The sequence below is a fragment of the Neodiprion pinetum genome, chromosome 2 (assembly GCF_021155775.2).
Source record: "Neodiprion pinetum isolate iyNeoPine1 chromosome 2, iyNeoPine1.2, whole genome shotgun sequence".
Classification (NCBI taxonomy): Eukaryota; Metazoa; Arthropoda; class Insecta; order Hymenoptera; family Diprionidae; genus Neodiprion; species Neodiprion pinetum.
In genome coordinates, this window is record NC_060233.1 from 39,495,068 (window position 1) to 39,508,083 (window position 13,016).

At 36.8% G+C, this 13,016-nt stretch overlaps 1 protein-coding gene across 22 annotated transcripts in view; it reads left to right on the top strand.

Annotated features, from left to right (window-relative positions):
• Positions 1-13,016, top strand: part of HDAC4 (histone deacetylase 4) — a 106,082-nt gene that overhangs the window by 60,267 nt on the left and 32,799 nt on the right. The window contains exon 1 of one of the 22 annotated variants that reach the window (XM_046611981.2): positions 11,230-11,266. The exons of the other annotated variants lie outside the window; for them this stretch is intronic. Within the exon in view, the coding sequence (XP_046467937.1) occupies positions 11,245-11,266 (22 nt within the window). The 5' untranslated portion in view covers positions 11,230-11,244. Of the gene's footprint in view, positions 1-11,229; positions 11,267-13,016 lie in introns of those variants that run through there. 22 annotated transcript variants of the gene reach the window in all.

Here is a 13,016-nt window from a genome sequence, read left to right on the forward strand (position 1 = left end):
CTGACGTTTCAAATCTCCCCCCCCCCCCCCCCCCCCCTAAAAAAAAGGGAAAAAGAAAAACCCCGTAAAGTATAGTTCGGGTAGCCTAGGTAGGCGCGACGAGCATATCCGCCTTATAACCGACACGTATACTAGAATATAATAGAAACGGCAGGGTTTCGCCGTTTTATCGGACACTCGAGCGTTATCGGTTCGAGTGAAACAAATGATACTGTACTCGCTGGCATAGACGTGCAGCTGATTCTATTTATAGATCGAGAACGCCAACCATAAAGAGTCGTACGGTACGTATTGTTGTTACATGCGCGTATCTATTCACGTGTGCGTGTGTGTGTGTGTGTGTGTATGTATATATGTATGTATTAATATATAATGAAATGCAGAGGTACATACGCGCGTGCGATTGGTGGCGATTTTATTTAAAAAAACGAAGAAGGAACGTTGCGTAAACTGTAGGTTTGTTTTTATATACGGATAAGAAATACCAGGTTATACGACAAGGTAGAAAGAAAATCTACGATCCAGAGTTGGATTAGAGTTGGATTTTCCTCAGCGAATTTCACGCTTTACCAACCGAGGTCGAAAAATATTATACGCATATTTCTACTCCGAGATCCGGTTGGGTTGTTGTAATTTTAGAAATACTGCAGAGATGTTTTATCGTGGGTGTCCGATATTTTTAGAATTCTTTTGAATAACCGGTGCGTGTATATATATATATACACACACGCGCGTATACTTGTTTTACACCAGCAGATACGCGCATGCGTCGGCGTGTCCACGTATTGGTTGTTATACATGTTACATGTTTGTCGGTATATTCAGAAACTCCCGCAATGTTTTTCTTCAACGTCAACTACGCGATTATACGTTACTATGTGCAATCTTTCGAGGCAGAGGATCGTTGCGGCGTATAAGTTTACCAGTTTAAATAAAGCAATCCCACCGTATAACTCAATTTTTCATCAAATATCCTTGTGCGTCTGTCGGATAATTGTATGTCACGTGCGTTTTAATAATGTTCCCGAACACCACATCAAATATATATATATATATATATATGTATATAGGCAAGAAGTATGATTGAAACGAATCGTTTCAAATTTTCTCCACTTTTTAATGTTACAACGATTCATATTCACACGTTTTCTCGATCGTTGTCAACAATTTATTATTCCCGTATTAGAATTTGTTTTTTTTACTTTATTTCTGTTTTGCACGCAGGTGTAATTATAATATTTAGATTTATCGCATTCGAGATAGAGAGAGCCGGCTTATTGTTTACCGTATTTGCATCGGCGCTCGTGCAGCAAACTACACATAAGGTGATCACGTGCAAAAGACTTTGAGCCTCCGGCATTTTGCGCGTACTGGATACGCGGCGTGGGAATAATTGCGATACTGAGATTTTCGAAAATTCAACTACTACAAGTCGAATGTGTAATATATGCATAATTTACGTTATCATTATTCCTATACATTGCGCATTGATCGTGGACTGATCAAATTTGAATATACGCATATGTGTACATTTTTCCAAAACGAAATCGCTCGCACAATTTTTCTCTGTTTTTTCTTCCTTATTTTTTGTTCGCTACGCAATGTTATGTTATGTACAATGTATAGTATTGAAACGGTACATCTATTCATTCACAATCATTCCGCACAATAGTACGCACACTGTGCGATTTAATTAATTACCAACTGCGCAATTGTAGCGTGTATAAGATATATATATATATTGTACGATAAACACGCGCCATGCGGGAGCTCGCGTTGAAACGCGTATAAACGAGCGTATTTGCATCGAGTCAATAATTTATCCGCCCCCTCGTTCTATCTCCTATCTCGGTTATCTCTCGCTCAGCTCTCGAGGCTCGGATCGACTTTACGTCGTCCACCTACACGTTTAATAGAGATATATCCATGTTTGAAACTGTTCCGTTCTACGCTGCTCTCCGTCTTTCTGTACGCGATATAAATTAGCGTTCGGTGTTGCACTCGAAATAACGAAAAGCCGCGTATTTCAGCGAACCGACGGCCAATTTACCACTCCGTTTCCACCCACGCCTCACCTTCTTCTTCTTCCTTCTCTCTCTCTCTCTCTCTCTTTCTCGTGTAAATAGGTAGCAGAGAGCGCAGCTAGCGACTAGCTCTCGATCTCTCGTGCTGACCTACACACCGACATTCATTAGCTAATAATAGCTCTCTCGTTAGTTTTACGTACGTGTACGTTTGCCGCCGGCCTCTGTGTGTACGCACTTTGTATATTACACGACAATGCCGGTGGCGGCAGAATCCGGCAAGGCTTTTTTTATCGTCGTTTGAGGGGGTGGCCTATCTCCAAATATCGAAGTTGACGTGTCTCAATCGCGAACAAGGGATCGACGGCTTCGTTCTGTACGCAATTCCCAACAAACATACTCCGATACATTTTCATTTGACGCAGAAATTAAGAAATGGCATGAATTCTACGAATTTACTATTGCCATTTCGTAGAATCCGTGCCGTTTGTTTATTTATACCTCGAATAAAAATACTTTGGAGCGTTTTTGATCAGAATTGTGTGTGGAAAGGGGCTTTTAAGCTCGTTTTCGCGTTTTAGGTACGTCGACTTCGATATCTGGGGATATGTTCGACAACGTTCAAATTGACCAGGGTGACCCTTTAAGTACCTGCGAGAAGATGTTGCAAGGATAAGAAACTTCATTTGGCCAATTATTAACTGGGATTTTTGTTATTTTTTTTTTTTTTGCCGCTGATTTTATTACACGTACGTATTCGTTTACAGACTCTTAACTTTAATCTTGATGATATAATTCAATATTATCGAATACGAATCGATATTCGGAAAAACGAAACCGCGACGAATATTTACGATTGAATTTTCGCCGTTGCATATGATATCATATGTACGTGTATTAGTAACAAGTTGAGTGCATTGAATAAATGAATGAAGATGCTTATGCACTTTCGTATCGAATACAGGATGAACTTTTAGGTGTGCAATGGTCTCAACGTTTTTTTTTTTTTTTTTGAAAATTTGATCATAGATTGATACAAAAAACAGCTTCCCAATTTCTGTAAGAGCGTTTGAAAAATTCAAACCGTACGAGGCACCTTTTATAATTTTGCTACCGAGTTCCGGTTTCACGAGGCTTCGTTTAAGGCTAAAAACTAACTTTTCGAAGGGTAGTTTGGGTGAAAGAAAATTTTTTTTTTTTGTTTCTTTTAAACCACCCTAATGTGTATATGTATACATGTGAGCATACGTGAAACTAAACTAAAAACGCAGGTTATTATTAGAATAATAAATGATGTATATGTACAATTCGGTTTACAGGCAGCAATCGTGTTGTTCGTGTTAAGTGTTGTTGCCCTTTTGTAAAAATTATTCTTCATTCTCGTCGTCATCGCCATATTCACATGGTATAAAAGTTTTAAAACACATATCGCGGGCAGCTGTGAAGACATCGCAGCTCGACTAACTAGCACCGCTGTTAGTCGTTATATATATATATATATATATGTATATATGTATATCAATACTTTACTATATACATGATATATCACACGCGCGTTATCTTGAGTCCTTATCTCGCTCTCTGTGAGTTTCATTTTTCTTATTACCTCTTCTTTCCTGTACGATATATCGTTTGCTTTTCTTTTTGGCATATTATTTCCTAGTTTTTTTCTTGCTTTTTTTTTTCTCGTTTTCACTTTTCTTTTTTCTCGTATCAAGATTTTTCTATCTTTATTTCGTCTTCACGCGGCACAGACGCGGACGTAATTGTAATTTACATATGGCAAGAGATTATTATCTATATATGTAAAGTCACGTACATGTACTTTGTTGTGTACGTTACTGGGGTATTTAATTTCAATCGATTTCAAAGTAATCGATTTGATCGACGCAGGTGCCTTTTATTGTATCGAGATTGGAATGTGGTACATGTAATATCTGTAAATGAGATTGACTGTGAGATTTGGACGCGTTTATACGGCGGCAAATGCGGCCACATGATCGTTTTAATGGAGGTTTAATCGAATCTTCACAACCTGCGCCTTGAGTGGATGACGCGAGAAAACAAAAATGTATAAAAAAAAAAAAGACTGTAAACGGATAAGAAAAATACACGCGTGAATGCAAAGTATGCTTTACTAAAACTTGGGTAAAAATGTTTCTAAAGTGTGCATCGTCGAACTGTTGGGCAAACAAATTTTCCCACTTGAAAAACGTTTCCAGGAGAAATTGACAAGTTTTCCGAAAATATTCCGTACCGTTTAATTTTAATATCAGCCGTGCAGACGGGCTGGAGACTTTTCCACGTTTAGGTTTTGTAATAATCTTTTTATCTTTGAATATATGTATAATACACGCGTATCAGACGCGGTGTATCAGTGAAAACGTAATCTCGTAAACCGAGTTGACGCGGCGATCGCGGTTTCATTATTCAGTTTCGATTTTTTTTTTTTCTAAATGAAAAATGAAAAATATCCAAATAATGTAAAATAAGAACAGTGCAACAGGTTAGTTGGCCAAAAATCGGTACTTTTTATCGATATTGTATTACAGGATTGTCACACTTTAGGCCTAAGTATCAAAAATTTGCCAGGTGAGAATGGGAATTTAACGGGGTCATGTAACATAGATTCAATTATTGCATTGAATATGGTGGCGTTGAGTAAACAATGATGATTATAAGAATCGTAATTGATGTTTTCAATATAGTATAATAATAATAAATACCATATTTTTGCACAATTTTCGAATTTTCAAATTTATATATGCTGGTTTGTTATTTTTTTTTTTTGTTTTTTTGATCCTACAATATATAATGATATTGATCCCTACAAATTTTGGGCCCCAACCCTAACTACTAACCTGTGGAGGAGAAGTAACGAATTAATTGGAGAAAAAATACAAGAACGCCGAGAGTTTCTTGTTGATTGGCATGTCGGGTTTTAATTAGTTTGCAATTCGGAATTAGGTGACGTTTTAAATGCGTACGTCCGGAGAAACGACGACGACGACGACGACGGTAGTGACGAAGAGAACACTTTGCGGCAGGTTTAACCGACGGTAAAATCAGCTTAATTAACGTGGGCTTTTAATTGACTTATTATTTCGACGCGAGGAAAACGTGTCACGTTCTCTAAGCGGCGTTACAGTCACCGGTCGATGTCGTCTAGCTCTCATCTACAGGGTTGAAGTCGGTGACGTTGTGCCGTTACGAAACATCGGGCGAAAAAACACCATTTTTTTAATTGTACAACGATTTTTAAGTAATTTGGATTTCGAAATATTAGTGCATTTTGTTTTATAAGGGCTTACCGAATTCCAGACAATTCCTAAAACTGTTTTTTCTCATCATTCAATCCTTACGATAACGTTGCTAACTTCAATACGATTCTCATCTCGAAAGATTACCGCTTCTTCTACCTTGTGCAGTTCAGATCTCTAATAAATATTGTCATCGTTACTATCGGTATTACAGATCGCGAGGTATTATGACATACACTGAGAAACATTTCATTTGTCATAGTAACTGGAAAAATTCAGTAAAACAGGTATCGTTGAAAGAACTGTTTGAATATTGTTGGAATTACGAAAAACGAGGTACGCCTAACTATTTTCCGCTATCGTCGATCCTTTTTTGGTAATTGCAACGCAAAATCAGCTTGTTCGGTTTACCGTACTTTTTTTATTTAAACAAGGCTTTAACGTCAATTTATCGTTGCACAAGCGTTAAATTTTCGCAACGGTTGCAAGAAAATCTAGCAACGGTGATCGTAATGAGAAAGAACAGTAACGGAAACTAAACTTTCCGGTAACAGCTAGAAAACTAATTTTCGTTTTCTACCTAGAATTATATTTTGTCGATTGTGGTGAAAAATGAAAATAGTTAGGGACTGACCGGTAACAGGAACTAAAAATTTCTCTCGGTATACAAACCGAACATAGATATTGCATATGATGTAAATTTTGCCGAGTAAATTCAATTCGTGTTTATGTATATAAGGAAGTCATGTCTGGCGATTGAAATTTGATTATAATTTTATTATTAAACAATATATATATATACATATATGTGTGTGTGTCTGTAACGACGCCTGGCCGTTTATAATCGAGTTACGAAGCGAGTCGGTTTATTTTCAGAATTGCTCGTCACCGTACCAATTATCCAATAATCCCGACGTTTCTAAATTACCAAATTACATTCCCTCCCGGCTCCTCTCGAGCGTAGGTATACATATAATAATGTAACATTGAAACCCACGAGGAGGTGACTCACCGTATAGTCTCATCGTCATCTCGGCGATCATCCGCGGCTTTCGCGTGACGTAACTGCAGCTTCTTAGCCTTCGGTTCATCCCCAGCCTTACGAATTGTAACGTTATTATTACATAATATACACGTTATATGTATTATTACACGTGTGTAATTCGTGCACATTTTGCGTGGCGCTCGGATGATTTGAAACTACGGCTAATTTCCTTTACCTCTTTTTTTTTTTTTTCTCCACTTGCAGACACATTTTGCGTCAAGTTATAACAAAGGCTTTTTATTTTCATTTATTTTACGTCCGATGCAATTACTCGGAAACGGATCGAACTACTTTATGGAATTCGGTTAATTGTTTTCGGCTCATTTAAATTGTAAGAGTGATTTCCCAAGGCTTTTGGAAAGATGAATATGTTCGTATTTCCGCCGGAAGCTGTACAATATTTTTTCTACTCATTTGTCATATTTTCATCAAGTTCCTGTAATAGCTTTCTTTTCTTCATATCGGATAGTTTTTTTTTTTTTTTTTTTTCAGTCCAACTCTTACGCCACACACCGGAATCAAAATGTACCCCACGGCATGTTCACCGTAAATTCCATACGAAAAACATCCAAAATATAATCTGACTTGATCCGTAATAAATGATGTAATGTCGTAGAAATCGTTAATTCATTTTTTATTTTTGCACAAATTCAACTTCACTGGAATAAAATACCTTCTTTTTCTTTTTTCTTAAATGTCTGTGCCTCGAGAGTTACTCAGTCAATCTTCACCTAAAAATATTGTAAAATTCAGTGTGATATAATTTTTCGATTATAACGATCCCTTCCTTTTTCCTTGTAAACAAAATTTCATTTTGCCAAATAATAATATATTCGAGTGACAACTTGTTTTATACAGCGTATAGGGGTTAATCTTTCGTAAGTATAAAATTACGTCCACACGAAGCTGTTTTCAGTGGAATTTTATCAAACTATTCGCGCTAGCTCTCTCTCGTCTCCAATTATTAGGATATGCAATTTCTTGCCTATAACAGCGTCGCGTTGTCCCGTGTACGATTGTTAATGACAAAGAAAAGGCGAAACTTTGAAGGAAAAATCCTCCGTGAGAAAACGCGAAAAGAATGACGATTTTCCACCAGCCCACAACTTTAAAATACCCCGGCTCGCCGTCTATCGGTCTATTCTTGGCCAGACACTTTTTTTTTCGCTCTTCGTACCGTTCGCATATTTATACTTGTAACTATTTATACGTACACGAATCTTGCTAGTTTTGCGTCCGCTTCTCCGAATAATTAATGCCCGTGTGCACTGACATATATTTATATATATGTATATAAATAATATGTACGGTCTGCTTTTGCACGAGCGCTCTGAGACTGTCGGGCTAGCTAAGAGCGTATTTTTAGCCTGATTCTCTCGCTCGCCTTTCGTTTGCAAATTGGTCGAATCACCCGATAAAGGATCTCCATTAATAACAACGAGGATATTATACGTACGGCATGTGTGTGACAATGACCGTAAGTAAGCGCTTTTAGCGAGCGAATTTCAGACTCGTCAAGCGATTCTCGTCTCTGCAGCGTTTAACGAGAAAAGAACGTCTGTCAAAATTTATCTCAGCTGAGTTTTTTAATTTTTTTTTATTTTCTTTTTAATACGCTCAACGTGTTTTAGGTTTTTATTCCAAATTAGGTGGTCGTTAATTAGCAGTCGAACCTATGTTATTATAAGCGTATAATTTGTTTATATATGCACAGGTGAAGGGATTTGGTAACGGATACCCGACGCGACGTTAATGATTAATAAATTTGATCGATTGTGAGGAAAAATACCGAAATGAAACACGGTAATATCCCCCCGATGAGAACAAAGACGTGTGTCAGGTTCAGTTTGTAAACACGTAAAGTTTGAAAGAACGTTAATTGGACTCCCTGATGAATTATTTATTTTTCGAGTAATAACGATCTATTAGTTTACAGTGCGACGGTTAATTCGTTCGGGAGATCCTGTCTGTGTAGTGTTTTATCTACGAACTAATTACATTTCGATAAAATTACTCTTCAACGTTGCGGGAGAATTATAATAATTGCAATATATTGATCAGTATTTTCAAACCAATTATATGTATTGAAACGTTTCGAGTTTATTCACGGACCGAATTTTGTCAGAATTTCATACGTAACACGAAAGGTAACGCGGAGGTTTCGCGCAAACTCGAATGTTATATTAATTTTAAGAATTTCCTGTCTCGTGAATAGAGCGGCAGGAAGGTGGAGAATGGTTATTTGTCGATTATTTGATCAACTCCTGGAAGAGCTTGCAACAGTTTGACCGTTTCAACTTGATTTTCGAGATAGCCTCAGAAGTTGTTTCCTCACTCTCATGTGCAATGAATGGCACGAGTGGAATAAACCCATCATCACAGGCCGTGTAAACGGTTGAGGGCCAAATTTGATCTGTGCGTGTGAAGCACGACGTGGAAATAATGGAAAAAAAAAAAAAAGGAACAGAGTCAATCTCAAATTCTTATTCTCTTCAACTCTCGCAAGGATTAAATTTTTCCGTTTCTGTGTTTACACATTGCAGAGTCTGACGTTTCATTTTCCTTGTCATGTTCATTTATTACATATTCATTCATTTAACGACTGTATTTTTTTGTTTCCTCATCTCCGCACGAGTCTCTATACATATACTTATTTTTTTTTTTTTTTTCTACTCTTTCCACAGTAATTTTGAATTTTTGTTTCTCCTTACGGCTGTGTTATTTTTTTCCTCTTCCTTCTCGCTTATTAATTTCTTCTTATTCTCTTCGATCACAGCTTCGCAGTTCTTCTCTTATACCTACCTACCTACCTACCTACACTCTCGTCGCCTTGAACTTGAATCGAAGGAATGCGCGGAGCAGTGACTCTTGTTCAGTGTTTGCTCGTTTTACTTGCCGCTTCTCGTTCGTTCGTTTCTTCCTTCCTTCCTTCCTTCTTTCAACTTCTCCATCACATCACTGTCATCCGTTTCACCGTCATTCGTTACCGCAACGGCGATTATCCTCTTTGACGATACTCTTTTCCTTTTATTACTCATTCCTACGTCTTTTATTTATTTATTTTTTTTGTTTATCGTCTTACTTGAGAAATTTCACTGTACAACTTTGTCGACATTATTCTCACATTCCTCTTTTTCCTTTCCACGTACGCACCTCGTTACGTACACGAACTTATAAATAATAAATTATTTCCTTACTTATCATCTAAGGTAAAAGCATTCTGACATCTTTCCTTCTTTCCTCGACTGCAACTGCACGCCGGAAGCGAGTCGCTTTGTCATTGAATTAAACACATGGCAGAGATGAGAGAAATTCAATATCTTCCTTTCCATTATTATCAGTTTCTTTGATTTTGAATTTGATTTTCTAATCCTTTTCTCACAAATAGCTCGACAATTCTGAGGAGAAGAAAATTTCTCGCGTCATCTGCGAAGAAGGAAATTCTTTATTACAGTCCTATGGTGTACATACATACATACATACATATATATATATATATATATACATGACAATATTATCTACGGTCAGAATTTTATTACGTGATGTTTATAGCCGGATGTTACACGATGTATAGACGAGATACGGGTTATGTTAGGTGTATGTATACGTATATACATATACATGCATATATGTCGGTGATGCCGGCGATGCTGCGGTTTTTAATGCAGCAGCAACCTGAATTATATTTTTAGACTTTGACCGGTGAGTCTTTTTTTTTCTTTCAACCTTTTCTTATCGTGCAGGATATTTCTTGCAGCAAAGCGCGTATAATCGTGCGTGGAAATAATTCTTTCACTAATAGAAGACGGCTTGCAAATCGCAAGCTCTGTGAGTTCGTTTTTTCTTCTTCTTATTTCCTTCTCATTCTTCGTTTCTTCTCTTTCCCAGGGAGCGAATAACAGGTTAAGTAGATTTCCTGCGCTCCAGTCTTGATTGCAATTCTCGATGTTACCATTTTTATCCTCACGTCTATTGTACTTGTTATGATTGTCGGTGTACGGCAATTATACCCGTTTAAAGATTACTGCCTGTACGTTATTATAATGTATATCACACTGGCTTGCGTACGAATCATTTATAATTACACAATAATTGTATACTTCATATCGCGGCAGAAGAAAAAGTTCGTATGCATCGTGGTTATAATAAAATAGATATACGTTGACGTACGTAAAAGAGGATAAGAGTATAAAATTTTCTTCATTTCGAACAAGAACATTTCTTCTTTTATCGTACGTCGATATTGTGACAGATTGGAAATTTGTATTTCCCATTTGAATATTGTAGCAACATTTTTTTTCTTAATCCTTGGAATTTTATAACTCGTCAACGCATCGGCATACCGATAAGACTGGAACGAACTTTTGTAGGGAATTGAACGTTCCGCAAAAAAGTATACTTGTTTTATGATAAATCTACTATTTCAAAAGTTATTTGAGGTCAATGGTCAACAAAGGAACTTGAATAACTCTACGGGGAAATATAAAATATTAATATTAAGAGCTGAAACTTGGACAGCATCTTTTTTTCGTTATTTCGATCAACGTTGTCGATTTGCATTTTGTAAAAAAAAAAAAAAAATAAAATAACAATCGGTCGATTTTTTTGATACAGTCAACATATGCTTAAAACCCGAGCGAAAATCAATTAATCATACACATGCGAAAGGGTAGAATTATTAATTTACCAAAAATTGACCGTCGTAATACGAATATTATACATCCGGTGAATGTAGCTTTGTATAGGTATACGTACGCATCAGACCTCCGTGAATGATTATAGAAGTGTGGAATTATACGAAGTGGAATTGAGAAACGGTGAGTTGGAATTGTGTTGTTCTGCCGAGTTATTAATAGAACGGTGAGTTAATCAATACGACCAATTAGTGATCACCTTGCCACGAGAAAGAAGAATTATGCATACACGTCGTATTTACGGTATGTATACATATAGGGTGTGTATTTACGTCGCTGACAAGTTCGTAAGTTGGTATCAGATCCGAGGTGTACACGTATACGAATTCCTGCGAGTCCTGTTGCGCTATCGTACTTATTGTTGGTCCGTGCACATCGTATGATGGGTGTTATTTATACTCGTAGTTGGAAAAAAAGTAAAACCGAGTCTTCGGCACGTCGAGAAGACACGTTAAATTTATTTACCTGCATTATTTATTTGCCGCATGTGTACGCATATATGCAAGCGATTTGCCTGACTTTTAAAAATTTTCCTTCGATTTCAAAAAAAAAAAGCTTGGAGGAATTCTTAAGTTATTCAGCGTCGAGATGTAAAAATAATTTTCCCTCGCGTATCTATATTATATTATATATAGATCCTTGAATAATTTTTCACCTCAAATAACTTTTGAAAGAGTAAATTTTTTCGTAAAATGATGAAAGATCTTTTTTGTAGATCGTTAAAAATTACACACAAAAATACGTCTGCGAATTTTTTGTACGACGCATCGTTGGCTAGTTATAAAAATCAAAACGAAACAAAAACCATTTTTCCCCATTTGTTCTTAGGGAAAATAGAAAAGTGCGATGCGCGACATCTCAATGTTGATACTGACAGCTGAAATTTTAACATGTGTATTTTTATACCCGAATGAAACTTTTAAACCTGTTTCCAATAAAAAAAACAAAAAATACACACGTACCGTTGTATTGATAATATAAATTAACAGCAGAGGGAACGATTAAAATTCGAATAAAATTTATTTGAAAATTGAGGTATATTTTAAAAAGCGGTAGTCTGCAAAGGTCGCGTAAGAAGTTCGACGTAAGTTTCATTTGAAAAAAATCTTAGAAATGGATAAATTTTTTTTATCTTAAGAATTCTGTACGGTTGACGTCATCGCGTTCGCCGCACAACCGCACCGCATATTTATACGTATTACCCGCACACACGCATGTTCGAAAAGTAAAGTATCAGGCTAATCGCGGTTGTGTATCATTATTTTTCGGAAATCACCGCACATGTTATATTAAATATCGTTACGCTTTAACCCGGCTCTTGGGATTCTTCGTTATTGTTACGCGTCACCCGCGTTTTTGTTTCATTAAACATTGTCCGACCGATCATCCGGGAACATTGCCGATATTGTTACGTACGTACACACAACGGCATATCATGCATAATACGTAGAGCTTGCGTACACGGAAAAGCATGTGTGTACGTACGTACGGTCGAGGTTCTATTATTATTCCCGAAGGCCGTTCTTTCTGTTATACGTATCGTGCATTTTACGATAGGCAACTTCGTACTTTGGTAGATACATTGTTGTATATTGTACGATACATAGAACGAAGCGGCGAAGCCTACGTCTAAATATAAAACTCCTATTCGTATGTTGTATCGTTATACGCGCATGTACGGCAAAAGCTACAAGTATAAATAATGTTTCGTGTATGTGAGAAGCGGGGTATTGCGCGATTCGATGGATGGACGACGATTGCTGTTTATTACATACTATATACCTACATATTACAGTTGATTTTCAATCGGACCTACGTCGTTTTTTTTTCTCCTCTATAGTCGTTAACAATGTTGCAGGGATTTGAAAAATTTATACATACATGCATACATATATGTATATATGTTTAATTTCTTTCACATTTTTGATCCTTCGTGCGAATTGTTACATCGTAATACACGTGGTAATCTGTTCGAGAAATATATTGGGAAATC